The sequence below is a fragment of the Canis lupus genome, chromosome 17, assembly GCF_048164855.1.
Source record: "Canis lupus baileyi chromosome 17, mCanLup2.hap1, whole genome shotgun sequence".
In the NCBI taxonomy this organism is placed as follows: Eukaryota; Metazoa; Chordata; class Mammalia; order Carnivora; family Canidae; genus Canis; species Canis lupus.
Genome location: NC_132854.1, coordinates 2,192,604 through 2,220,595, shown reverse-complemented (window position 1 = coordinate 2,220,595; position 27,992 = coordinate 2,192,604). Strand labels below are relative to the sequence as shown.

At 46.6% G+C, this 27,992-nt stretch overlaps 1 protein-coding gene across 11 annotated transcripts in view; it reads left to right on the top strand.

Moving 5' to 3' along the window:
• The window catches only part of ARHGEF7 (Rho guanine nucleotide exchange factor 7), a 135,016-nt gene that overhangs the window by 45,416 nt on the left and 61,608 nt on the right, over positions 1-27,992 (top strand). For 9 of the 11 annotated variants that reach the window (XM_072782371.1, XM_072782361.1, XM_072782360.1 and 6 more), the window contains exons 3-5: positions 10,372-10,456; positions 14,732-14,862; positions 20,962-21,163. In XM_072782371.1, the coding sequence (XP_072638472.1) occupies positions 20,965-21,163 (199 nt within the window). In that variant the 5' untranslated portion in view covers positions 10,372-10,456; positions 14,732-14,862; positions 20,962-20,964. Of the gene's footprint in view, positions 1-8,071; positions 8,195-10,371; positions 10,457-14,731; positions 14,863-20,961; positions 21,164-27,992 lie in introns of those variants that run through there. The other 2 variants (XM_072782366.1, XM_072782362.1) reach the window with 1 other exon arrangement.

The following is a 27,992-nucleotide window of genomic DNA, read 5'->3' as shown; positions in this document are numbered from 1 at the left end:
TGGCAGGCACGTGGTAGTCCTGTCCTGTCGTTGTGCTCATGCAAGCCACTCAAATGGTACTTCCTTGACAACATCCTCATCTGAACATCTGTCTGGATGTTTTGATGACCTCTGTTCAAGTTTCCTGTCAAACACCAACTACTATCTGTCTTCTGACCACTTAAAACTTTTCTCATCTGGTGAAAGTTCTGTGTGCATAGCACTGAACAGTTTAGAGAGTACTTTGTCATTTTGTCATTGTAAAAGCTGATTTTCTTGAAGCCCTTTGGATTTTCACCTGAAAGTCGTATTCTGATCCACTTCCTCCTCTGTTCCACTGTGGCTGGCTTCCTTTGGATCCTCATAGAAGGGAAAGATTTAATCTGTTTGCCCTGCCTCCCAGCTCTGATTCCAGTTTTCACTAATTGCATTGTCTGATGAATCTAAATCTTTGAGTACTTTTATAAATGTAAATAATATACTGGAAATCTGTATTTCCCAGTTTATCATCTTAGGGCTTGCACCTATGTGGAAGAGAAGAACCTGAGTGACTCCATGGGACCTAGGGAGCAGCTTGCAGAGCAGGGCACTTTGTTATGGCTGTTTGTGGTGGGTTTGGCCATGTTCTCCCTGGGTGCTCAGTGCACAGAGTTAGTGTCTGGAAGTTTCCTGTCTGCTACACTGCCCCTTTCCTGGTACTCCGGCCAGAGAGGGCAAGCTTTTCTTGGGCTGTTTTTTGTACTCTTTGGTGCATCTGTGTGTTTCACTCAGTCTGGGGCATTTGAAGCAAAACAAAACAAAAACCCCACAAAACCTGGAGAACCCACTGCCATGTTTCTTGGGTCTTGAAGAAAGCCAGTCTGCATTCTTCCAGCTCTGAGTTACCTTAATCTCTCTTCTGTATGTAGTACCCAGGGCTTTTAGCTGTACTTTGCTGGAGGAATAGGGCAGTGTGTTTCATCTCATTACTGTTTATCTGTGGGTTCCTATTCCTATCCGTGAATAAAGGTCCCGTAGCTGACCTGAATGCACAATTTTTTAGTTGAGGGACAGACAGGCCCAGGATGGCTTCACTGTAGGGCTGAAGCTGGGAGCAGTTGGGTGAAATTGGGGTTGGGGGGTGGTGGTCTGGATGTCTTCCGTGAGTAGGGCAGAGTGATACCTCTGTGTACTCCAGTTACCTGTCTCCAGCTGGGGTGGTCTGGGCTTGAAGTTGGTGCTGGAACTTGTAGGGTATTGTTTTGGGTGGAATTGCCTTCTTTTTTCCTCTTGTGTTTCTTTTTGTGCGTCTGGTAGCACCTGGAGCTAGTCGCTTGTTAGGGACCCAGGGTAGGCAGCTGGCTTTCCTTACTGGGGTCTTTCCTTCTAGCAGCTCCCAGAAGAAGAGGCTGCTTTCCTGTCGAGATGGTGGAGGAATGGTGCTTACCAGTGTGGGTTAGAACACCTGGCCTTCAGGAGCCCATTTTCTTCCTATTCTCAAGAATTTCCTGAAGCCTCCTCTAGATTGCTTTTGGCCTTCAGCCATGTAGCCTATAGCACTGTGATAGATTCTTTATTATTATTTGAAGCCTTTTCTGTCGTTTTGGTGGGATCTTAAGAGGGATCTTAAGAGGGATGAGAATAGTGTGCGTTCTCACTTTACCATCTCTGAGACCTTTTTTCAAAGTTGAATTTTGTAACTATGCGCTCCAAGTTTTTATTTTTTAAAAGATTTTATTTATTTATTCATGAGAGACACAGAGAGGGGGAGAGGGAGATGCAGGCTCCCTGTGGGGAGCCCAATGCGGGACTCAATCCCAGGACTCTGGGATTGTGCCCTGAGCTGAAGGCAGATTCTCAACCTCAGCAACCCAGGCGTCCTAACTTTAAGTTTTTAATGCAATGTACTCATGACCTTTCTGGCTCTAAATATTAGTACCTAACTTATTTTAAACTCTAGCAAGTCGTTTATCTGCCCAGACCGCTGTAGGGCAGCTGGTGGAGGGCTCTTCTTTGCAGGTCTGCCTCCTTGGCAGTGGCAGACAGACTAGGGGCCTGGTGTAAGCTGGTGGGTGCTGTGTCTCTGCGGGTATGTTGGAGACCACTTCCCCTTCCCACTGTTCTGCTTGCTGTGGACTTGCACACGTGTGTACGTGGCTGAAGAAAAATGCAGTGACTGATCTGCTTTCCATCTTTGTTTTCCTGGGACATTTGTCACATGGTCTTTTGGAGCCTGGATTTGTCCTTTGTAAAAATTGTTGTGAAGCCTTCAGCACAGCACCCAGGCCTCACTGGATGGTCCCTCCCGCCTCTATCCCTGGTGGTGCTTCTGCATCTCTGGCGGTTTCTGCTTGTGACTATTGCCCCTCCATGAAGGGTGAGGACTAACTGGCGCTTTCTTTGTGCTAGTTATCTTCCCTCCCTCCTTAGGATTTTTGTCACCCCGAAACTCCCTAAAAGATGTGGCTGGGGTTTCTTTTTATATGAGTGGTTTCTGTCCTCTTCCGTGTTTGGGTGTTAACAGTGGAATCCACAAAACTGAATCTGCTTTAATTCTCATTTTTAAAATTAATTAATTAATTAATTATTTTATTTATTTAAATTCTCATTTTAAACTGGAAATTTGGGGGCACGTTGGGTGACAGCAGTATGTATTGATAGAATTCACTGTCAAACTAATTTTATCCCTGGAGTGTAGGCGTAGGCAGAATCAAGGACAAAGCCTACAGAAGCCGAGGCGGCGAAATCCCTGCCGGGTCCTGTCCCTCACATATCCCCATCAGTATGGACCATTTGCATTAAACTTAAATAGCATGACTTAAAGATTTCTCTCTCCTCATCGCACAAAATCAGATTCCTTCTGACAATGTGATAGGAGAAAACTATTTTTAAACTTTGTGAACCACACTCCAGAACTCTGCCAAAAGTAAGTTTCTTGCATCAAAAATAGCTTTCTTATAAACTCCCTGGAGAGTTGGCTCGTGTTCGGAATATTAAAGCTAGGGGAGTTGAACGTGCTTGGCCAGCTGCACCTGTGGGGCTCTCTGTCCATTAGCCCTGAGATCGTAGAGAGCATTCTTTACATTCTCCAGTATTTTCTTCTTGAGTCTAACAGGGGTGTCCTCAGCCAGTGGCATCATTCAGGTGTTCACGTCCTACTTCTGGTTGGCGCCGTGGGCCAGAGGTGAGGGTGCTGGGTGGTCTTTGATCCCGCTGAGTCACTGTGGCTGTTGAGCCTCTGGGAAGGGTGTGGACAGCGGCCCGGGTAACCTAAAGACCACCACTACCGTGTCTTCCTCTTGTCTGCATCTGTGCATCCATCCCTCTTGTCTGCATTTGTGCAGCCCTGCTGCTGTGTGGCCTCCCGCCCCCCGCATGGGGAGGCCCAAGCATGTTTGCCCTTGGCTCTCCTTGCTGCTCTGCCTTTTTGGCTGTGGGGTTGTGTCGGACTCAGGGCCATCCATATGCTGCTCACATGGCAGGCTTGTTGGCTGTGGCCTGGGGTTGCTGTGCCTCACCAAGAAGAAGGTTCCTGAATCTGCAGTCCACATTGAAGAAAGGAGACTAAAAAGATGGCCCCAAGCTTCCAATTTCTGTGCAGCAGCTCTTGCTTTTTAGACTTGTTAATTACATGAACCAGTGCTGTTGAAAGCCAATTTGAATTTCACTTACAGTTGAAAGATTTGACTGATGACCTCTTATATGATGTATAAATAATTTTTGTGCTATAAACTTTGCTTTTTTATTTTATTATATGGAAGATAGTTCCAATTTCCAGTCCTGAGTTCAGAAGCCAGAGTGAGGCAAGCCTGCCAGTGTGGGGGTGGAGGGGCCTCTCAGGTCTTACTAGTTGGTGACCTTAGTGGGAACCTTGTCCCCCTTCTTTGTCAGGTGTGTGCACCTGACACCAGCAGAATGGCTTTTAGAGCTAACCCACCTGGTTAAAAAGTGCGGTCACTAGATGTGAGAAGAGCGATGGCACATGAGGGTATGACTCCCATGGTGGGTAGATGCACTGGTGGTTCTTGAGCACTGTCCTTCCCTCTAAAGGTGGGGCCAAGGCCTCTTCCCTTGAGGGGATCATGCTGCAGTGGTCTCCTGAACAGCGTGGCTTGTGGGTCTGCAGTTCCTGGGTCACTGGCACCATGGTGTCCTTCCTGTCGCGTGCTTGTATCCCTCCTCTCGGGTGGCCACCCTCCATAGCCATTGTTCTGATGTAGCCCTGGGGATGCATTCAGGCCACCTCTCTGGGAGACCAGAGTTGTGTTCCCTCAGTGGGGCTACTTGGAACTCCTGGCGCACACCACCTGAGAGAGAGCTGCTAGCTCTAGCCTCGGTCTGAGTGCTGGTTGTGTAGACACGGACAAGTAGTACGGACACCTACAGGTTAAAGGTGGTGATGCCAATCTGGTGGCTCTCCTGACCCTGCCTGCTTGCCTGCCTGCTTGCTAGCTCCCAGGGCGCCTGGCACAGGTTTGGGTCCATCCAGGGTGGATGAGCAAGCATGAGCTCTTGCAGGCTGGCTGGTAGATACCTTCTTGGAGGCTGCTATAAGGCCTCGCCCTCTAGCAGGTACATGATGACTGTGTCCAGAGTTTAGGAAGGGAGGAAAATCTTGTTTGTTCTGGATTGAGAAGTACTTTGTGGGGAACAGTTTTTTCTATTTTGAACAATGGAGAAGTCTGTGTCTCAGCCAGCAAAGAAGAGGATCTGGCCTTTTAGCCTTCAGTGTTAACATGGCCTAACTCTTAAGTGGCCTGCTTTATTTAATTTCTTTTTTGTTTGTTGTTTGAAGATGTACCCTCTCCCCTTCAAGAATCCGTTCTGTTGGGGGCAAAATGTGGCATACGAATGCATAACCAGTTCTTGCCAGAGGCATTAATCAGCAACCCCCACATCTCCAAGGCTTAGAACACCAAAGGTTTATCCTCCTGGTTATGTGTTAGCTGCAAATAGGGCATTGGTGTGCTCGGAGGCTCGTCTTTCTTCCAGGATCCGGGCTGATGCAAGGCCCAAACTGGAGTTGCTTCCATTCTCATTGAAAGGAAAAGATCAGAACGTTGGTCGAGACACCCCAGGGCTCCTCCAGCTTCTGCTTAGGCTGCTCTGCGTTGTTGTGCTCAGAGCTGCTGCGTGTCTGTGTGTTCATGTCTTGTTGGCCGGACAGAGCCCATGGGGAGGCGCGGCATTGGGTGGGGAGTGAGTGGGGGAGCATGTCGACGCAGCCAGCTGCAGTGACCTTGAGTTAGAGAGGTTGGAAACTAGTGTGATGAGTGTGACAATTCTAGATCAGGTCAGCATGTGCTGACTTGTGCCTTTGAAACCTACTTACTTTACAACAATATTCTGTTGGTTAAGGTTTTCCTGAAAACCACGGTGGCTCCTTCTCCTAAAACAGTCATCCTGTATCTAGGTAGAGGTTTATGCACTTAGAAGCTCTCGAAAGTAACCACAGGGGGTCACCCTCCTGGCACTGCCCTGCCAGATGGACACCAGTGATGTTTGGTTGACATTTGTGACCCCACCCCATCTTCCTTTACAGGTGAGCCACCTTCCTGATTTCTGGTGTGAGTTGAGCTGAACTAATGTGACCATGTAAATACAGAGTATGTCAAAATATTTTTAGAGAACGAGCAAGGCTGGTTAAGTTAAGTTAAGGCTGGAAAGGTGAATCTGGGCCAGATACTCAGGTCTTCGATGGTCTGTGTTAACCCTTCTGGTGATGTCATGGAGCATATTTCTGGGGGTTAGTGGTCAGGGTGGTGGGTGCTCTGAGGGGCTGGTTTCTCTGGGCCTCTGCCAGGCAGTTCAGGGAGGAATGCTGGGCAGGTGGCCTCTCAGGCCAGATGGTGCCATCCTAACACAGATGGTGTGCCTTCTCCCTAAGGCTGAGTGTCGCACATCAGAGACCACATATGGTAGTCACCTTCTTTTGGAAGCCCTTTCTGACCTCTTGTGGCAGGTGCTCGTGAACCAGAGCTGCTGGCAGCCTCCGATCTCTTCCGAGGGCAGGCTGCAGCTTGGGTATACGCTTCTCTCGCCTCCTGGTGTGAAGGGATTCCTGCCAGGCCTGTGGCACTTTCCTTTGCCTGTCTTCCTGTTATCCAGACCTGGGAGCCTCTTTTCCCTGGAACCTGGTGCCACAGAGGAATGCCTTATCCTTTGTGGTGTCCTAAGCCCCGCCCCCCCCCCCTTTTCTCATTTAGGCTTTACGGAAGTGTCTCAGAGAGCCAGCTTCTGAGCCTGCCAGCCTTCTCCTTGTTCCCTCACATGTTCTTTTCTGCTGCTGGCTCTTGACTCTGGTTTGCTTTTCCTCCCAGTTGATGGTCCTCCTGTAAGTGGTGTCCTGTGTCAGGAGTGCTCTTGCAGGTGGGCTAGTAGGGTTTCACTTCCTGGTCAGGTGAGCTGGGTATCTGGGCCTCGCAGAGACCTTCCACAGGAGCGGCACTCAGAGGCCCGCGCTCCCGTGTCGTCCCTCCCTGCCCTTCTTTCTGGTTTGGATTGGGAGCTCCCAGATTTGCCCCAGTCACAGTGGCTGCCCACACCCGCACCTCTGCCACCTGTGCTGCTTGGCTTTTTTCCTACTGTTAAAAATGGGCTCGGGTTGAGGTCGATCAGGATTCCCATCCTGGTATTGAATTATGTGAAAAGGCTTTGAATAGTTGAGTGTTGGGCACGCAGCACAGGGAATGACTGTTCTGCAGAAGTATTCACAAATAGGGGTAGCTGTTGTGACCGTGTGGAGTCATGGGCAGAAGGTGCCGCTCGCTCCAGCTGTGAGCAGAGGGGAGTACAGGCTGGGGGCGAGGGGCCGCCCTTCCTCTTCTGTGCTGGTGTATTTCCCTCCAGGAGCCTCAGGGTGCCACCGTATCTGTATTGTCAATGTGGAAAGATGTGAGCAAGAGGGCTAGACTGTCAGAAGCAGGAGCGTCAGGGGTGGGAATTCTGGATGGGAGCCCAAGCACCTTGGTGGAGTAGGGTGGTTTCCTGTGGGAGTGGGAGCTGGAACCTGGCTGGTGCACAGTAGGGGAGGGCAGTGCCTGAGGGTGCGGGGGTGCCATGTGCAAACCTGCACTCCCTTCTCTAACTGGTCTATGTATGAGGTCTCTGCTCCTGAACACCCCCAGTCATTGAGGATGCTTTATCTTGGTAGCCGTGATTTAGAAAACAAATTTCTTTGGTAGAATGTAGTTATTGATACGTCAGTTTTATAGGCAAACCACAGGTTTGGTGTTCAGGATTCAGAGTTTTTATTTTTTGTTTTTTATTTTATTTATTTTTTGATTCAGAGTTTTAAAATCTCATTCCTTCTCTGACATACAAGACCTTTGCACGTTGCTGCTTCCTGTCCTTGTTATCGCCAGCGCGTGTTCTTCTTTCCTATTGGAAGGATGAGAAACCGGAGATGCAGAGGGCTTCTACACCTGCCCTCAACTGAGGACATAACCGACAGGGGGCAGCCTTCCAGCTTCCCTTGGAATTGCTTGGGGAGTGTTAACATTTTGCTATTGGGTGGGAGGGGGGATTTCTTCAGAGGTGCTGATTTAATTGGTCTGGGATTTGGCTTGAGTATCTTGGTTTTCTAAATTCCTGGAGCTCCTCCCATGCAGCCTCCCCTGAGAACTGCTGTTCCCTGTGCCCGCTGAGGAACACTGGCTCCTGATCCCAGCCAGGGTGGCCCTGTGCTGCTCTTCAGGCAGCAAGGTTAGGCCATGAGGTGGGGCAGGTATCCTTAGGTCCCAGTGCCTGGGACAATTTAGTGTGCAGTGTCTCCTGATCCTTCTCCTACATGTGGAGTGGCTTTGGCTGAGATCCTTCTATACAAGTTCTCAGACTTTGCTCTTATTCCCATAGTACAAACTTTGCTTTATACTCGAAGATTTTTCTGGTTTTGTTTTTTTGTTGAATAGATTCCTGATTCAGGAAAGAGTCTGCTGTCTCTTTCTAAAGAAGAGCTTTAGTCAAAACATTCATCAATTGAGAATGTATGTTTTTCCTCAGTGACAAGTGGTTGTCTCCTCTCATTGTGTAGTTTCCTGTTACAAAATGCAGTGCGTGTGTGAATTCACTTAGGTTATGATGTCACATTGAAGCCCATTGGTGGGCAGCTTCAGCCAACCAGACGCTTCCTGGTATCCAAGTGAGAAAGATATGTAGTTCTGGAATAACAGGAAACTTCAGTATTCAACATCCTGTTTTTCTGGGTTTTGGGACTTGCTGCCTCACCACAATGAAGGTTAGTAGAATTCGTCTTGTAGAATACCACACAATTTTTCTATCTAAAATGAGATAGAAAGACATGCAGATTAGCTAGTCCTGCATTTCACAAGTGAGGGAATGTTCATGTTCTATATATAAGGAAGCTGAGGCCTTTTGAGGTTAATACTCTTAATTCTCTTAAAAAACAACTAAACTCGTTAAAAACGGTGGATGTATCAGCTTAGATAGTGCTCTCATTTTACTTGGAATTTCTTAAATATCAATAAATGAATTTTGTGTTGTAGAAGCTGATTCTAAAGACGCTCTGTTCTGAGGGGTAATTTTTTTTTTTACAGGAAGGATCTGGCATGAAATTGCCTTATTGTGTATGTCTGCTGTAAGAGAAATGGCATTAGGAACCGTACAGAATGCTTAGATGTGGCCACACTGATGCGCTAGGGCTCCATGTAGGTTCTTTCAGTGTTTAGAACAGTGAGCTGTGTGTTCAGCTATTACCTTCACTCCATGATTTGATGGCCTCCTTTCTTAAAGTTTTTCAGTTTTTGGTTTTTCTTTTTGCTTGCTCATGTTTAAATAAACCCGACCTCATGATTTTTACTCATTTCAGAAATTAAAGGCAGAGGACCATCTAGTGAAGATTTTTTGAGAAAGACTGCAATTAGATTTGAAATGACTCCTCTTAGTTGCTCTTGATGTGAATGTCTCTCCTAGTGACACTGAGCACCACAGGGTGGATGGGTGAATTGATTGGTGCATTTATAAATTCAGCCAACATTGGAGTTTTTACTGTGTGATGGCTGTTTTGCTAGATGTTAGGCATCGTGAAATCTGGTTTTACAGACTTTATGGTGGCATACACACTTGGAACATAATGGTGTCATTTTCTTGAGTGCACTGGGAGAGCCTGATTAGGGCACCTAACCAAGATGGGTGGGGGAGGTGTGGCCAGGAGATGTCCTGTGAGGAAGAGTTAAGGGATGGGAGCCAGGAGGCAGGAAGAAGGGGGTTCCTGGCAGGATGTGTGAGATGGAGGAAGGGGGTGGGGAGAGGTGGGAAGAGATGGAAGGCAGCCTGGAGAGGAAGTTGCCTCCCCCCCATACTCCTTCCTGGGATGATTGGTGATGTTTGTTCATTCCTGCCCTAGTGCGAGAAACTTGGAAGGCTGTTTATGTGGTTTATGTTTGGATATCGAAGTACATCTTTGTTATTGACTTCTCTGAAAGATCTTTTCATAATTTTTCTGGCACAGTTGTGGGTGATTTGAGGATTAAAAATTTTTTTGTGGGGCACCTGGGTGGCTCATTTGGTGAAACCTCTGCCTTCCTCTCAGGTCATGATCTCGAGGTCTTGGGATGGAATTCCATGTTGGGCTCCCTGCTCAGTGTGGAGTCTGCTTCTCCCTCTCCCCACCACCTCCATGATCTCTCTCTTGCTCTCCCTCGCAAATAAATACATTCTTTTTTTTAAAAAAATATTTTGTGTGTGGGGATTACTTGATGATCAGAAGCTATCTGTAGTCTTCAGGCAGTGTTTGGGAGTGAGCTGTGTGTGTATAGTGTAGCGTATACACTGTAGACCAGCTGGAATGTATCTAGGCAAGCTCTTGTGCTCTTCTAGCTTGTGTGTGTCTGTGTGCAAGAGTGCCGGGACAGACTCCCACGTGTGCCAGGTCTGTAGGTGGTGGAGGTTGGAGGAGATGCAGACTAGATAGTTGGGGTGTGTGGCCTCAGGGCTGTGCCTAGAGGGCAGAGGTATCCCCCTTCTGAACCTACTTTTTCCTTCCTACTACTGTCAGTTCTATGTTTCTCTTGCTGTGCTTTGCTTGTGGAAGGGCCTGTGGCTGGGATGGGATTGTGAAGCCAGCTCTGCCTCCTGAGGGCCAGCAGCTACTGCTCCCTAGCCTGGAGGGCTCTGCCCAGCCAGCCGAGGTGTTTGGGACCATGTGGGGAGTTGGCAGGTAAGAAGCTGGTCTCACGCTCTGTGTCCTCGATCAAAATGTTCCTGAATGAGGGAACTGATAGGACCCCGCCCCTGTGTAGGAAGCTGCATCCCTGGTCTTCTCCTTTTGGGGGGGCTGCATCTTTAGGACTTGCTCAGGGAATCCTGCCACGGTCCTCTTGTTGCTGTGAGAACTTTGTTTATCTTGCACCCAACATATAAGACCCTACTAACTTGTTTAATTTTTCTTTTCAGACATTTGATGCAAATGATTTGTATCAGGGGCAGAATTTTAACAAGGTCCTCAGTTCCTTAGTGACTCTAAACAAAGTAACAGCAGGTAAGAATTTTCTATTGAACTTGAGGGGGTGGGAAGGCAAAGGGGCAAAAACATTTGCTCTTTGGTTGGCAAGGCAAAAATGAGCGTTACTGAATTGTAAAAATAAGCTATCATGTTACATTTTTGGTTGTAATTTTTGCTATGATTTTTTTTCCTTACATGATCAAAGTCTTAGGGCCTCTGGTGGGTAGCAGGTGTTCTCCTTTCTTCGGACATAGGACAAATGGGCAGATTCACATGGGCAGATTCATGGGCTGTCTTGGAGCTAAGAGCACTTTCTCTGGATTTTTATTCAGTTTATGCTGATCAAAGCTCATGTCTAGGGAACAGATCCAGTCAGTGACTGTTTTTGAGATGTGACCATGACAAGGAAGTAGCCTGTGAATTGGCCCCTGCAGTAAAGCCATACCTGGGCCAGGCTTCCTGAGGGTTATAGGGTCCCCAGGCTGTGTGTTTTGCAGTGTCGTGAGCTCGGGTCATCCCTCAGTGGAGGGGGCTGAATGGAGCTGGAGACCCAGGGTGCTTCCCTTCTGGGGTCCCTCAGTGAGGACAGGACAGCTGCTGTGCAAACTTTTTAAAGGGAGCCCCCGCACCCCCCCCCCCCGCCCCCCGCCTGCCCCCTGAGCACCCAGGAATTCTGTCTTTACAGAGCTGGGTGGATCTGAAAGGACTTTGTGGCTCTTGTATTTTAAAGCTGTTTTGTTTTGTTTTGTTTTCCCATTTACCTTTGTACATTTTTAGTTTCAGATTTACAGGAGAAAGTTAGACTTTGAGGTCTCTTGATTAAGAAAACCTCAGGGGGATCCCTGGGTGGCGCAGCGGTTTGGCGCCTACCTTTGGCCCAGGCGGCGATCCTGGAGACCCGGGATCGAATCCCACGTTGGGCTCCCGGTGCATGGAGCCTGCTTCTCCCTCTGCCTGTGTGTCTCTGCCTCTCTCTCTCTATGTGACTATCATAAATAAATAAAAATTAAAAAAAAAAAAAAAAAAACCTCAGGTATATTTTGTGAGGGGCTCTTGTCCCTTGCTTCCTGGCCATTCAGATGGGGGTGTAGGGGGGAACAGAGTCAGAATGTGGTGGGCTGCAACCACAGCTTAGGGTGCGCTGTGCTCAGGAACTCTGGTGCCCCTTCTAGAACTTGTTTGCTGGGTTGGCTGTCTGGGTGCCACACCCCTGCCTGTGTGGAGGTGTGGAAGAGGGGGGTGCCACCCAGAGTCCCTGCCACTGCCTGCCATCCACAGGTAGGGCTTCTGATGTGACTAGGTTTACCCAGCTTGACTGTGCAATTTAAAGTTGAACATCTCCTAGGGCTGTTGAGGCTGACGTATCTGGGGAGTTCACTCAGCTGGTAAGTTAGTCCATCTGTGAGCAAATATGGAAAGGTGGGTGAGGATCTAAATCCAGGAGGAAGAGGGAGAGAGACCAGGATGGAGAAGGGAAGGGGATACAAAGTTGTAAATAGTTGGGATCATCCTTCCACTTGATGTTTGCAGATAGAACTTCTGGGCATTTCATAAAGGTCATTAGACATTGAGGCTGCATTCTCTAGCCCACATTGTAACAGAGGTAGCTTTAAAGTTGAAACCTTATGAGGAAGGAATTCTGTAATGGTGGATGTAACGTGGTGACAGAAATCTTAGAATTGATCACTGTAGTCGAACGGGAGAAACCGATGCAGAGTGGGTGCAGTTGCATTTCTTCAGTGTCTGGGTCCTGCTTGCCAGCTGCTTTGATAACCACCTGTGCCTCAGTTTTCTCGGGGTGTCCTAGGACCGCCAGGGGTCACCGTGCAGACAGGGATGAGAGGAGCAGACACAGAGGCAATCTACATGTCATTTTTTACGGAGACCCCTCTGCCTCCAGGGCTGCCACTTCTTTTGGCTCCCCAGGAGGGAAGAGGGCTCCTTTGGCCTTGCTGCTGCTTGCATGGTCTCCCTGCAGTTGAAGAACATCTTCCCTCCAGGTTAGGGAAGATGAGGGGCAGGTGCCATGGGGCAGCTCTGGTCTGTGCCCTCGAGCAGGTGCTCTTCATAATGAATGTGGATGGAATCTGCTGTCTGCTGGGCACGATGCCATTGTTTTCATCCTGTCTGGTGCAGAGATATTGCTTCCATACCCTTGAGAGATTGGACACTTAGTGGATGTAAGATGTTCTTGACAAAGACCTGTTTGGAAAGTTCTGAGGTAAACTTGGTGTTCTTCCTTTCAGTGTTGACACTGTAAGCTTCTCAGCTAGAAAGAACTTTCTGCCTTTTTGTTGTTTTTTTTTTGAGAGAATGCATGCTAGTGTACAAGGGGGAGGGGCAGAGGCAGAGGGAAAGAGAATTTCAAGCCCACTGTGCTGAGTGTAGAGCTTGATGTGGGGCTAGATCCTGGGACCCTGAGTTCACAACCTGGGCTGTAAATCAAGAGTTGGACACCTAACTGACTCAGCTACTCAGGTGCCCCAAGAACTTTTTGCTTTTATACTGGGCTGTTTGTTCTTAAATTTTGTTACTGAAGTCAGTGTGATGGAAATGACCCTGTCTTTTTTAATCTCATTTTTAAATGAACGCCAACACAATTGCAGTTTCAAGTTTGTAGGCTTTGTGGGGAGAAGCGTGTTAGAATTTCCCTTCTGCCACCTAAAGACCCTTGTGTTCTTTGGGTATCTTGACGAAAACTTTTAACTGAACAGACAGATAATGGGAAAATGGGATGTCATGAGACACATCCATTGCACTGAACAGTCCCTTAAAAGGTGGAGTCAGGTGAGAACAGAGTGGGTACAGCGAGTAGCCATTGTGGGCAGAATCTCCGTGGAATACCCTTGAGGGGGGCTGTTTTTTGTTTTTTGGCTTTTTTTTTAAGGGCTGGTTTTGTGCTTGAGATTCCCAAGGCCTGTGTCTTGCTGTAGTAGAAAGCCCTGGCAATTATTACAGCCTGAGGCAGGACCTGAGGGTGGCATCGCCTTTTAGAGGTGCTCTGGTAGAGATGTAAGACTGGGCTGCCAGGGCTGTTTGAGGACTGGGTTTCCAGATACCAGTGTCTGTAGAGTCAGGTGGGCAGCAAGAAGGACAGAAGCCCAGGTGGGCTCCTCTCTGTGCATACAGCCCGACTTCTGTCTCAGGGAGTATAGGCCCCGGGGGTGCTACAGCCTGTGTGCTTCAGAAACAGTTGAAATCTGGGCTTTTCTGTGAGAATGTCAGATTTGCAATTGACAGCTATAAAATTGGCAATTTTATAAGACACTATGTAAGCCAACCCCAACAGATCTGCCAGAAAAATAGGAACTGGACACTTCCAGCTTAAGGATATTCTTATTTATTCATTTATTTTTTTTTTTTTTTACTATTTTACTTATTTTTAGGGAGTGAGTGGGGGTGGGGTGGAGAGAGATTGAGAGAACCCCAAGCAGGCTCTGCACTCATCATGGAGCCCGATGCGGGGCTTGATCTCACGACCCTGAGATCATGACCTGAGCCAAAATCGAGTTGACTGCTTCACAAACCGAGCCACCTGGGCGCCCCAAGGATATTTTTAAAGAAGACTCCCCATGTGTTTAGTAGCTTTAGAAATTGCTAGGTGTGTGGGTGGGTCTTGGTATAGTGATTTCCCAGTAAAGTTTCTTCATGGCCTCATTTTCTTCTCAGTCAACCTGCTTCTAAGAAATGGGTTGCTAACATTTACTCTTTGGTTGGCCCAAGTGAGAGAGTCTACTCCTGAGGAGACTTGCGGGAGTGAGTGGAGCACTTTCATAGCTGTTCACTTCAGTCCTTCCAGCAGCTTTGTGAAGTAAAGTGTGGCTGCCTTTGTTTCAAGGAAGTACATCCTCAGAACGGCCTCTAGCTAAAAGTGCTAAGGGGATTTTTCTCTTGGTTTTTGCAAAATAATTCCTGCTGCTTAGTGCACGAAGCTCTGTCCTGGAGAAGTGGTCGGGCAGGGGTGATGTGTTGGGGGATGCTGAGAATTTGAGAGGCTTGTTTTTTCCATGTGGAAGGGAAGATAGTAAAAAGTTATAAATCCTTTCAGAAATTTGAAAATTATACTAGAGAAGAACTGACAAATAGTTCTCTAAAGTTAATTCCTGAGGAGCGCTTGTGCACATGCTGCTGCTTTGGCGGGAGGTCTGCCTTGCCTGCTGCCTGCTGTGTGCTCCCCAGGGTGGGGGTGTGGGGGCTGCCGTGGTGAAGGGTCACCCCCCTCCCCCCCAACCAGTGGAGAGAGGGTGTGCAGTGAGGGGCGGTGCGCTTTCCAGCCTCTCAGCTCCTCTTCTCTTTGCATGACCTTTACAGACATCGGCCTGGGAAGTGACTCTGTGTGTGCTCGGCCCTCGTCTCATCGGATAAAGTCTTTTGACTCCCTGGGAGCTCAGCCTTCGCACAGTCGGACTTCAAAGTTGTTCCAGGGCCAGTATCGAAGTTTGGTAAGTTTGAGTTGATTGAAGTATATTGGGGGATGAGTGTGAACCAGGGGCTGCTCAGCCAAGGGCACTTTGGCTTTGTGCCTATTGTTCCTTTATGTGGGCATGGAATTTGCTTATCACCACATGATCCAGATGTTATATTTGATTGCTTTTGTATATTTTGGGGGGTTATATTTTAAGACTCCTTAGATTATCTAGAGAGATAGGGGCTTTAAAGTGTTTTCCAGATCCCTTGTATTTTATTTGCTTTCTGCAAATTAATGGAAGTATGGGAATAAGAAATTTAGATGTATAAAGAAGAAATGGCTATCAGCTAAAGAATCAAAAGATGGTCTTTCTAAAAGCATGACTTAGAGTACTTTCCTGAGTCAGGACAGATTTGTGGAGGAGAGACTCCCTTCTAATGGCTGGTAGTGGAGTGAATAAGGAACTGAAATGAATGGTTATCTTGGGAAGTGAAGAAAAATCCATGTCTCACTGTTAAGATACAGGCTGTGAGCAAAGAACAGTGACTGTGGAACTGGCAGGGAGGAAGTGGACAGCACTGAACGGGGACTGTGTGGAGAGGCCATCCTGGTTGTCCTTGTAGAAACAGAGCCCTCTTTTGAGCTAATGGGCAGTTTGCACTTAGTTTAATGAGTTAGTCATGTCACTTTGCTTTCGGGTACCATTTTAGTAAACCTGTGTTGGAGACCAGTGGTCTTGCACATGAATCTAAAGAGAACCCAGCTCTTGAGTGTTTATGGACCATGGCTACGTTGTCTGCTTTGACACAGAAAGGAATATTGTTAAGTAAACTAAAGGTGACCTTAAAGAAATAAATTGGTTAGAGTTGTATTTTGTGTAGGGAATTTGACTTTAATTCATGAAGGAGGGTTAAAAAGGAAGCTATGAAAGGGAATGTAATTTTTACATTTCCTGAACTTTTTGAACATAAGCTCACTCATTGCTGTTTGCCTGTTTCTCCTTATAGAGGCCTCCTTCTTGTTTCTGTTCTTGTGTGTGTGATGCTCTGTACCACTGTTTTGTGTGCACTGTTCCGTGTACTGTTCCAGACACTGTTCCTGCAGTCCCTCAGATAACCCTCCCAGTTGACCCCATGAGGCACAGGGTTTGATGTTAGGTGAATTTTGCAGAGCACTGTTGGGAATATTTTAATTCCAAATTGAGAAAAAATATACAAACTAGGAAAATGTTTTAAATTTGGCTTTTATAAAATTCCTGGGGTAAAATGTAGAAAAAACAAATGTAGCAAACTGGGTAAAGAAATATCTGTTGTGCCAACTTTTTAAAATTTTATTTTACAGCATGGGTGCATGTGAGGTATGGGGGAAGGGCAGAGAGAGAATCCCAAGTAGGCTTTTGCACTGTGCAGAGCTCTATCTTCTGACCCTGAGATCACAGCCGAGGAGAAATCGAGTCAGACTCTTCAACCAACTGAGCCACCCAGGCACCACTACCTGTGCCAGTTTTGAACTACTTATTTTTCAGTACATGAGGACTAGATTGCAAATGCATAGTTCTAAGTAAAATGCAGTTAAATATAATGTTTAGTGAATAGCGAATGTTACTGAGATCACAACATGCATAGGATTAATTTTTAATGAGCTGGAGAAAGTTTAAGTTACATCAGAAATAAAAAGCCCTCTACCATCCCTCCTGTTTAGTGTCTGTGATTGGAAGAGATCCCATTAGCTGCTGGTGGTGAGGAGCAGGGTTAGGCTTCTCTTACCATGCTCCCTGAGGACGACCTTCTTTGTCTTTAGGTTTTTTGCAGGTGTTGTTAATAGTACTTTGAGGTAATTTTCTTGGATTAAAAATTATAATGAAATAAGAATGGCAAAATGTTTATTTAAAGCTGGTTGATGTCAGTCGGAGAAGGACAAACATTATATGTTCTCATTCATTTGGGGAATATAAATAATAGTGAAAGGGAATATAAGGGAAGGGAGAAGAAATGTGTGGGAAATATCAGAAAGGGAGACAGAACGTAAAGACTGCTAACTCTGGGAAACGAACTAGGGGTGGTAGAAGGGGAGGGGGGGTGGGTGGGAGTGAATGGGTGACGGGCACTGGGGGTTATTCTGTATGTTAGTAAATTGAACACCAATAAAAAATAAATTAAAAAAAAAAAAAGCTGGTTGATGGGCACCAGAAAGAGAAATTGTTTTCTTATTTTCATTTACAGTTGTGCCAAAAAGAATAAAAAAGGAATAAGCCTAATCAAGGGGGTGAAAGACCTGTACTCTGAACACTAGAAAATGGTGAAAGAAATTGAAGATGATGCAAACAAATGCAAACATGCTTCTGTATAGAAGAGTCCGTACTGTTAACATGCCCACGCTCCCCAAAGCAGTCTGTAGTTTTGATGTAGTGCCTGCCAAAACAATGTTATTTTGTCACAGAACTAGAACAAGTAATAGTACAATTTGTTTGGAGCCACAAAAGACTTCAGATAGCCAAGGCAGTCTTGAGAAAGAACAAAGCTGGAGGTATCCCAATCCCAGATTTCAAGGTGCACTACAAAGCTGTAACAGTCAGTACAGAAGTGGCACAAGATCATTGGAACAGAATTGAGAGCCTAGAAATAAACCTACAGTTCTGTCAGTTAATCTATAGCAGAGCCGGCAAGAATATACAGTGGGGAAAAACTGGACCACTTTCTCACGTCATGCACAAAAATAAACTCAAAATGAGTTAAAGATCTAAATGTGAGACCAAAATCCTAAAACTCCTAGGAGAAAACAAAGGCCATAGAAACCTTTTTCTAGGTATGTCTCCTCAGGCAAGGGAAAAAAAAAACTTAGGAGTATGCTTTAAAAAAAAAAAAGGCTTTATTACATCAAAGGAAGTCAAAAAATGGAATGGGAGAAGATACTTGGAAGTGACCTAACCAAAAAGGGGTTAGTAGCCAAAACAACGTACACAAGTGGGAGGATGAGTAGGTGACAGGTGGACCTCCACCTACCATCATTTTCTACTTTGTGTTTGAAATTTTCCATAATCTAAAAATTCATGGTTTCTTGAACACTGATTTTGTGATCCCATCAAAATAAATCTTAGCTTTGGCCGTCAGGAGACATGTGCTTAACCAGAGATACAAGTGCAGAGTCTGCACGTGTGCCCAAGTGGCTGGACAGAGCTCCCTGAAAGTACCACCCCTGTCTTGGGAGTGGCAGTGCCCTACACGGTTTCGAAGGGAGGTGGTCTGATGGCTAGCATCTTCTGTTTGAGGGAATATTTTCTGAGGAAACAAGCCTAGAGGAGTCATGGTCTTTATACAAGATCACAAGACTGGGAAGTATTAGCTATTGGAGTAGAAATTGGGTCTTTGACAGGCTTTTCTACTATCATGGAAATTATAGGTAATTCCAGGGAACAGAGGATGAAGTTCACGTGAAGGCAGCACTCCAGGATATCCTAGTTTTGGATGATTAGGATAACTTCAGAACATAGGGTAGACTGCTTGACGAAGCTCTGGATGTGGGTGGTATTGACAGGCGGGCCTTTGTGGGCATCAGGAAGCCCTTTGTGGGCTGTTAAGAACAGATGTCTGTGCTGGGTACAGGTGACTGCCCCCACAGGAGGTACTGTACCTGTGCCCTGTCACTGACCTACCTGAAACGTACATCTAGAAAACTGGATGAGTTTCTACAAGTCACACATTCGCATGCAAGAACAGGAAGCAGACCTGACTAGTGTCCCCTTTGTTATGTTTACCTTTCTCAAAGGCATCTGCTGTCCTGATTTCTGACTGTAAAGTTGAGCTTTACCTGTTTTCTTTTTAACATAAATGAAATTCCACAGTGTATACTCGTTCTGTGACTGTTTTTACTCCGCCTGTTACATTGTAGGCTGTCTTGGAGTGTCAGGTTGAACCCAGATACCTGATGAGCTTTATTTGTCAGAGAGCTTTGAGAAAGGGGAAGAAGAGAAATCCAAAATAAGATAGTGGCTAAATACTTGCTTCGGGTTTCCTGACCTCAGCAGCAGTGACTTGAGCTCTTCTCGTCTGTGTTAGGATAGGAGGCGGACTTCGGTGTGGAGTTGTGGCGGTGTCCGGTGTGGCGTGCCCCCTTGCATCCCGCCTTTGGTGTCCTGTTCTCTTAGCAGCGCTCCTTAGGACATCTTGAACATATGTCTCTAGTAGGTGCTGAACCAGTGGACATTGGTGGATCCAGGAATTTAGATGGATCTAGGCTGCCTGTCCTCGGACACCTGTCTTTCTGTTGTGGGTTGACCATTTCTCAAGTGGAGGAGGTGTCAGTGATGTTTGTCTAACATGTGGCTGCGTGCAGAAAAATTTGCAGCTTGGTGGGGAGAGTATAGTTGACCTCATTTGCCATGTTCTGGTCAGTGTTATGCCTGGATAGAGGGCCTCAGCACTCGTGGCCAAGCGAGGCGGATGGGCTGGCTGCAGGCTCGTTCTGGGGTGGGGATGACCGTTTGACCTCTGTGGAGTCTGCTCTGCTTGCATGCTTGATTACATGTTGTGTTCCGTTGTGAAAACTTGTCACCAGGATGGGCTCTGTTCAGGTTTCATACAAAGCCAGCTTGCCCAGTGTGGGTCACAGGAAGGAGAATGTAAGGAAGATCATAGTGGACAACTGGTGCAAAGATGACTGTGGTTTGCAAGGATAAGCTGACCTAGCAGTCAGTCAGCTGTGCTTCCTGGGGCAGCTTAGTTTTCAGAGTCCTTCTGGTGGGGTCTGGTTGGCCTCACCCAACTGGTATTGCTGGGGTTCCTGCTGGGTGGGGGAGGGGGACCGGCTGGGCCCAGGCCCTCCTCCAAAGCTGCCTGCAGGATGGGGGACACCTGTGTGGGCAGAGGGGCCCACTGGCTGCCGCCTGGGGGCGTGTAGAGGTAGGGACTCCCTGTCTGATCCTTACTGATGTCACCAGTGCAGGCGTGGTGCTGGTACTTGGTGGGGTATCAAATGTCCTCCTCCATCCCTGTGGACGGTGCAGGCTGAGGGTGTACCCCTGTCAGTGGGTGAGTGGGCCTGTATGCTGTCCCTCTTTGGCTCCTTTTGTCAGGAGATGTGACTTTTCTTGAGGAGGTGTTTATTTTACTCCTGTTGGTAGATCCCAATGGCAAGCCTCTCTAGCACCCCGTTCAGGATAGATGGAAGTGAAAAGAAACTCTAGCCAATCTGCCTCCCTCTTCCTGTCTTTTGGAGTTGGGTACATAGGCTTACTCTCTCATGAAAAAATGCAGAGTAAAAAGAGATACCATATCTTTCCAGCAGTTTGACACAAATCAAAATGCTGGATAATTTTCAGTGCTGGTGAACGTGTGAAGAGCTAGCTCTTAAGTACTGTTGGTGGAAATGTAGCTTGCTGTAATTAGAACTTTCTGGAGGGCAATTTAGAAATTGGTACAAAAATTTAGAATGTGTCCTATATATTTTCTGACCTGAATTTAACATATAAGCTTATACACAGGTGTGTTTGAAAATGTGCATAGTTTTAACGAAATCTTGTTTTGCAGTAGAATAGTAGTAGAAAAAACTTTAAGTCCAGTAATAGAGAATGAGTTAATGGCACAGCTGTACCGTTAAGTTACACAATTAAGGCTAAAGTTGTTATAATGCTAAAAGGACCACAATATGTTTTCCCTAACAGTAGACGTGTACCATATAATGTGATGTAAGTGTACATATTAAAGTGTGTTCTGTTGAAGTAGGCAGAACCATGGCCGGAGTAAGGCCTTTCAGACTGTGAAGAGGGTTTCCTCTGGGCTGGAACTGGGCAGTGGTGGTCAGGGTGCACCACAGGCAGTCTATGCTTTAAAAGTTCTCAAGGGGGGATCCCTGGGTGGCGTAGTGGTTTGGCGCCTGCCTTTGGTCCAGGGTGTGATCCTGGAGACCTGGGATCGAATCCCATGTCGGGCTCCCAGTGCATGGAGCCTGCTTCTCCCTCTGCCTGTGTCTCTGCCTCTCTCTCTCTCTCTCTGTGTGATTATCATAAATAAATTAAAAAAAAAAAAAAGTTCTCATGGCAGAATGAGGTGCTTGCACTCCCTTGTATTCTAGTAACACATAATCTAATTTTGTGATGATGTAGACATGACATTTTTTCCCCTTCTTCCCTTTTTAGGACATGACTGACAATAGCAACAGCCAACTGGTAGTGAGAGCAAAGTTTAACTTCCAGCAGACCAATGAAGACGAGCTCTCCTTTACGAAAGGGGATGTCATTCACGTGACACGGGTGGAAGAAGGCGGCTGGTGGGAGGGCACGCACAATGGCAAGACTGGCTGGTTTCCCAGCAACTACGTGCGGGAGATGAAGCCCAGTGGTAAGTGGCATGCTGGTCCGGGGACTGCTGCTGGTCCTCTGGGTGGGAGTTGTGGGGAGGAGCAAGTGTTATTCATGGGGGACCTTGGCGAAGTGGCCCTGGGCCGAGGATGCCCATCCTTCCCTGTGTTGTCTTTGGGGACACAGCCTTGGGGTGCTGGCAGGAAGGCTCCTTGTTAAAAGGAGCCTTTTGGTCCATTTCTGTTAGGAAGGATGGTAGGTTTGAGGAGAATAACTACCATGACTTCAAGTGCTTTAACGAAACCTCAGATGCGAGGCCTTCTGGCCAAGCGTCTGCGATTTCATATCGTTGGAGCCTTCGCTGTATCCCTGGGGGTTGCAGCTTTCTATATTTGCTGTGGCTGAACCAAGAAAGAAGGCATATGCATATTTCTACAGTAATTATGATTCCATGAAAGATTTTGAGGAGAAGGCTGGTATCTTTCAGAGTGCAAAGTGAATTTGGAATATAAAGAATTTCTTTGGGTTGCGTTTCATTGAAGCTTGACTGTCCTGTGTTCCTGAGCTATGAAACACGAACACTGGGTTATGGAATAGTTCTCTTAATAAACCACTAAAAATAAATAAATAAATAAATAAATAAATAAATAAATAAATAAATAAATAAAGCCTTTCATTTAGTCATGATCTCCTTTAGAATGAGGACTTGGGCATTGCTATGTCACATAGGCTGTTCATTTTTATCACTATGGTGCTTTTGCCAGTGATGTAGAATTTGTTTTTCTCTGTATGCTATTTTAAAATGCATCACTTTCATTATGTTTTCTGTCATTAATACTACTAACTTTAAAAAAAAATCATTCAAAAGCTTATATTATTTTGAAAGGGAATAATAGTATTTGGCACATTTTTTATTTCTGTTGTGTGATTCTTGTGGAACGAAGTTCTGAGGCCTCCGGTCTGTGATTTCTGTCAGAAGGCTGTGGCTGTGCTGGTTCTGTGTGCACAGCACATGTCCTCTGCACCTGTTGACCTGCATGGGGCTGCGCTGGGCAGTGGCTGTCCTTATGAGCGTGGGGCACTTACTGGTTCATGTCCTCAGTTGACATTAGCTTATTGACCCAGACACTGTGCACAAAGACTGCTGGGTTCGTGAATGCAACTGTGTTCTTTGTGTATTCCTGCATACAGATGCCCGTTGAACAGTGTGGGCTTAGGGATGCTGGCCCCCTGCGCAGCCAGAAATCTGCATACCTCTTGACTCCCCCAAAACTTAACTGCCAGTAGTCTACCATTGACCAGAAGCCTTACTGATGAAACAGTTAACATGTATTTTATATGTTGTCATGTACTGTATTCTTAAAGAAGGTATTGCTAAGAGAAGAAGAAACCACGTGTTTATAGTACTGCAGCATACTGAAAAGCGTCCATGTGGAAGTGCCCCTGCAGTTGAAGCTTTGTTGTCCAAGGGTCCACTGTATGAAAAAGCCCTTGTGCTTCTGTGGACTTGGCTCTAAGTGCCACCCTCCCAGCCCTTCTGACACCAGGTGGGTGGTGTCAAGCAATTCGGTGGCATCACTTAGAGCACCCAGAACCTTTGTAATTTCCTAGGTGATAAAGCACTGAGGGGCATCTTTTGTTCTAATACTTGGTCTTTGATCATAGTTCCTGACACAGAGCTCCCAGGACCCTAATTTCTTGCACCCTGAACCGGGGGGCATACCAGCATCTCTGTTTTCTATATTGAAACCACATTTTGCAGACCCATTCACTGGTCAATGGACATTTGGGTGTTTCCATGTATTGCTGTTGTGAATAGTGTTGCTGTGAACCTGGGTGGCACCTGTTTGAGTCCTCTTGCTTCTCTTGGGAGAAGTGGCACCTGCCTGGGAGTGCAGGTGCTAGCTCACAGGGTGATTATGTGGAGGACCCATGCTCCCAGCAGTGCGTGAGGGTTCTGGTTTCTCCATGTCCTTGCCAACACTTTTTTTTTTTTTTTTTTTTGATAACTGTTACTGGGTATGAAATGGGACCTCACTGTTGGTGTTTTTCTCTGGTTGATAACAAAAATAGTATCTTTCGTTACAGTACAGGTCACAATAAATAGGTTTCTTACTTCTGGTTACCATCTGAAGTGCTTTTATATGTGACCTCATTCAGTCCTCACCATGACCCCAGAAGACCTTGGGATATTCAGGGCCAAGGGTGCAAATCCTTCTAATCATGTAGGTGTAGCCAGCTGAGCACGCAGCGCTTGTATCAGGATGATTAGGATGATGGACTCATCAGTGGTCACTGGTCAGCCCCTGGGAAGGGCCGCGTTCAGGCTGTGAGCGTGGCTCATGGCCAGTCCCTTAGTCTGATGGTTATTCTGGGGCCAAGAATGCTGTCCTGGGCCATTGCCAGGAGGACATTAGAGTGGGAGAAGGGAGAGGGGTGGGAGAGGTGGTCTTTGCCTTTACCAGTGCGGGCCAGGGGGCCACAGAGGTGGTGCTGGGGCTTGCCATCAGAGTGGAGACTGACTGGGCTCATGTCCTGTGTTTGTTGAATCCAGGACTTGAATTCTGCCGTGAATGACTCATTTATTTTCTAATTTTTAAAAAGATTTTATTTATTTGAAAGGTGGGGGAGGGCACAAGTGGGGGGCTGGGGAAGTGGTGGTCGTGGCAAGAGGGAGCAGCAGACTCCCCACTGAGCAGGGAGCCTGTCATGGGGCTGGATCCCAGGACCGGGGATCATGACCTGAGCCTGGGGGCAGACCCGGAACCGACTGAGCCCCGCCAGGCACCCTGAGAATGACTCATTTAAGTGGGAATTTTGAGTTGACTTTTGACTTTGAGTTGCCAGTAAGAATGCAGAGGAATTGTTACTTCTTAGGTATCTCTTGGGGCTTTGAAAGTTACCTTTGACGGTTTCACCGAAAAGATAGTCCATGGGTCTCAAAGTCCTCTTCAGGTGACTTTGGGGGAGTTGTCTCCTACAGGACTTGCACATGCTCAGTTTTGCTGTGGGCAGTGGGTGGTTTCATGGTACGCTGTCACCCTTGTAAAATCTGGCAGTGCCGCACCAATGCCTTGCCCTAGGGCCCCTCTTTCAGAGTGGACTCTGGGGTCACATGTAGGCCAACAGTAACTAGCCATTACATGCATGTAGAATTGACTTAGAAAAAAAGAGTATTTAAAAGGGGTGCCTGGCTAGCTCGGTCAATAGAGTATGAGGCTCTTGATCTTGGGGTTGTGGATTTGAGCCCCATGTTGGGTGTAGAGATTATTTAAAAAGAAAAGCTTTAAAAAAGAAAGATATTATGTCTTTCTACATTGGCTTATGTCAGAGGCGACTGCATCCTGTTCTGCCAATTTTTATATCTTAACCAGTGTTTCCATGTGCACGTGCATGAGAGACTCTTTTAAACATTTGGTAACTAACTGCGTGGGTCACGTGGAATCCCAAGTTTTTGTACTGAATAGAGACCCAAGTAACTTTGGAAAATTTCCGGTTTTCCGGTTTTTTTTTTTTTGTTTTTTTTTTTTTAAGTATAAATATTAACACATTTACTCTCATTGGTGATGTGTCATGTTAAATATTCTTTAGCCGACAGTTGGACCAAAGGAATAGCCTTTTGGGGAAAACTTCCATCCTGTCTTCACAAATTATCTGTGTAGTCTAAGGAAACTTATCCCTGTCTGATTTTAGATGTGGGCATTTGAGACCAAAAGGCATAAAATCCTGTTTTTCCTGTATCACTTTACAGCAGTGGAGAAGAAAATTTGAAGGTCATGATAACATGCTAGTGTTGTAATTCATCAGTGATTTCTGTGACTTCCTGATTTTTAGACTAGGATTCCTTTTTGGAGGGTGTGTTTCAGATAAGCATTGTAATTCACAGTGTAATTCTTCATTTTCTGTAAGCAGAATGTGCTGGATAACTGGCAGTCTGAAACAAATATTGACGTCCTTTAAGTTGTGAGTTTCTCTTCCTTAAAATCCCTACTTATAAATATCTTTCTAGAATAAACAAACCTGAGGTCTGCCTCCCAAGTGACCTCTTTTGGGCCATCTGTGTCCAGGCAAAGGCTCAAGAACGTCCCCTCAATCTCTCCCTCTTCTTGGAAGTTTAAATAGCCATGAGCGTTTGCCCTCCTGTGGCTGCAGACTGCAGTGTTCCTGTGGATTTGTGCCTTTGTACTGGGTGTGCTTTCTTTTTTCAAATAGCCCTTCTCCAAGAGTCTGCAGAAGGTCATTTCCAAAGCTTGCTGCAGGTGTGCTTTCCTTCCTGAATGTGTACCCCCTTATGGCCAATATACCCGTTCGTTAGTTAGCATTTATTTTCTGTCAATGTTGCTTTGATGTGTAAAGACCATAGATTTCTGCTTTTGTGCACACAAGGTATATGTCTTATGTATGTTCTGTAGATAATCTTCAGTCGAAGGGAGACAGGAGAGCTGCGGCAAGGCCGGTGGTCCTGAGGGACCTACAGCACGGGTCATGAAGTTAGAATGGTAGCCCTGGGGTCTTGGGTCCTGTTTACTTTTGAAATAAAAAAGACCTAAAATGCCAACTGGGTTTTGGATGCAGTGATAAATTAGTTATGGAAGAACAATGTTATGATTACAATCTTCAGGGAAAAAGGGATAGAGGTAACAACTTCGCGTTGGTGGAAGTGTGTGTGTGTGTGCCCACGTGGTTAGGTTTCTGAAGGCTCCCGGGGTAAGGCTGTTCTAGAGGGGAGGCCTGTGTGGACTACTTGTTGCAGATGCAGATGTGATAACAGATTGCACCTCTGAGGTATGTGTGTGTGGGGAACCTGGCCTGACGTGTAGATGCATCTGAGAGAAAATGGTGTGCAATTTTTCTAGGGTGTGGGAGTGAGTGTCCCTCCAGGCTAATTCTGTGTGCACTCACCCCAACAGCTGTGTAAGTGGGTGATGGAGGGGATGTTCTGTGCATGCGTCTGCGTACATTCCAGTGCCTGTTTCAAGAACCTGTCTCCTAGTCAGCTGATATGGAGTTGTTTAGGGGTCAGGATTGATGGTCCTCCAGTGTTAGGGTGGTTCTTTTAAAGTTTTGTGTTCGCTTACAAAATACTGTTGGGTAGTACGAGCTTGTAAAGACAAAGCGAGGAGGACAGAAGCACCCAGTGATGGAAGCGGAGGTCCTGTTCCTCCCCAATCCATGGCTGCCCCCTAGCTGCCCTGCAGCTCCTGCCCACCTGCTGGGATTTCTCTGCAGGGATGTGTGTCTCATAGATGCTCTCCCTGGGCGCCTCGTCTTCCTTGTAAGCTTGGGCTTTACGTTTCGTTCTCCTGTTGCCTTCCTTCATTGGTAATGCTTGACCGTAACTTGGTGGGTGCTCAGCAGTGACCTCTTGATGCCCTCCCACTTTGTAATATGAGGACCTACCTTGACCTTTCTCCACCCATCCAGTCTGCCTTTGGTCAACTGTATTTTCCGGTTTCCACCATCAGGATTGTTAGGAGTGTATTCAGTTCCAGAACCTCAGGTAGCATCATTCAGTAAGTACTTACTGGAGTGAACTCTGTTGTGGGAACTGGGAGAATAAAACCCAAGTGTCTTTCCAGAAATCGTGATGCCTACCTCAGGCTCCCTGGATAGAAAACAAGATGGAGAATGCCCCCCTGGGCGCTCTGCTGGCATTGAATAAAAATCTCAGGGGCAGAACGTTGTATGTGTTATGTAGATCTTCCTGGGTTTCTGGGCTCCGTAAGCCAGCTACAGAAAGTCATTGTTGTGATGAGTTTAAGTCTGGGGAACTCTGACTACAACTGGATGTGAGATGAGAGGAACTGCTGTTTCTGTCTGGTGTGCGAATCACCTGGTGGTTGGGTTTTAAAGTCTGAGTCTGACGCACACTATAAACTGTTGTGGTAAATTGCCAGTGTCTGGGATCTGCTGTACAGTGCTTCCAGAAAAGAAGAGGAGGCATCTAAGAGGTAACTGTTGAAGCTAAAGAAGATGGTATATATTGTTTTCTTGCTTATCTGTGTAAGTTTCTGTAATTAAGTTGCAGAAAAGCAGGGGTAGAGAAATCTTCCCCTGGGGGTTCCTGACATTTCCTACTAGTGCGTTACCAGCGAGAGAGCTTGGAGGACTCAGGACAGGACACCATCCAGGTCCAGGGCCCTGTGGCAGCGAGGAAGCTGCTGATGGTGGAATGAACCCACACAGAGTGACATGACCTGTTGTGGGGATTTGTTGACGAGGTGACTGCTGTCGTGCAGAAGGTAGGAAGAGGAATTAGAATTGGCGGGCTCTGTTGGGTCACTTATACCACAGATGAAGGGGCAACGGTGGATGTGGAGCTTTCAAATCAGTTTTCCTGATTTTTCTCTTCAATAAGCATTCTCACTCCAAAAATAGTCACAAAAGAAAAGTGTGATAGTGGAGTCACATGCAGTGTCAAATATCTTTAGTGTCTTTGCCTCAGGCCAGGGGCGAGGGCTGTTGCTACAGTAGCGCCCCCTGTGTCTGTGGTTGGCCAGGGTCCAGAAGCAGTGACATATGTCGGGAGGTGAGTAGTAGCTGACACAGAGCTGGGCATTTTATTCCCTCGAGCCCCGAGCGCTGGATGAGCACGGGACAGGGTAACCTTCCTTAGAGTATATTGTTAGGGCTTTTGTTAATCTTCTACTGTGCCTAACTTACAAATCAAACTTTATCGTAGGTCTGTACATAGAGGGAAAATTGTAGCATGTGGAGGATGCTGTGTTCTTGGTTTCGGGCATTTTCTGGGGTCTTAGAATGTAGGCCTCACAGATAAGGGGGGCCTCCTGTGTGGGCCTCCTCAAGTGTCCCCATCTTCAGTGCTGCTTCAAGGTGCCATGCCCTCCATTCATCCGTGGTTCTGATTC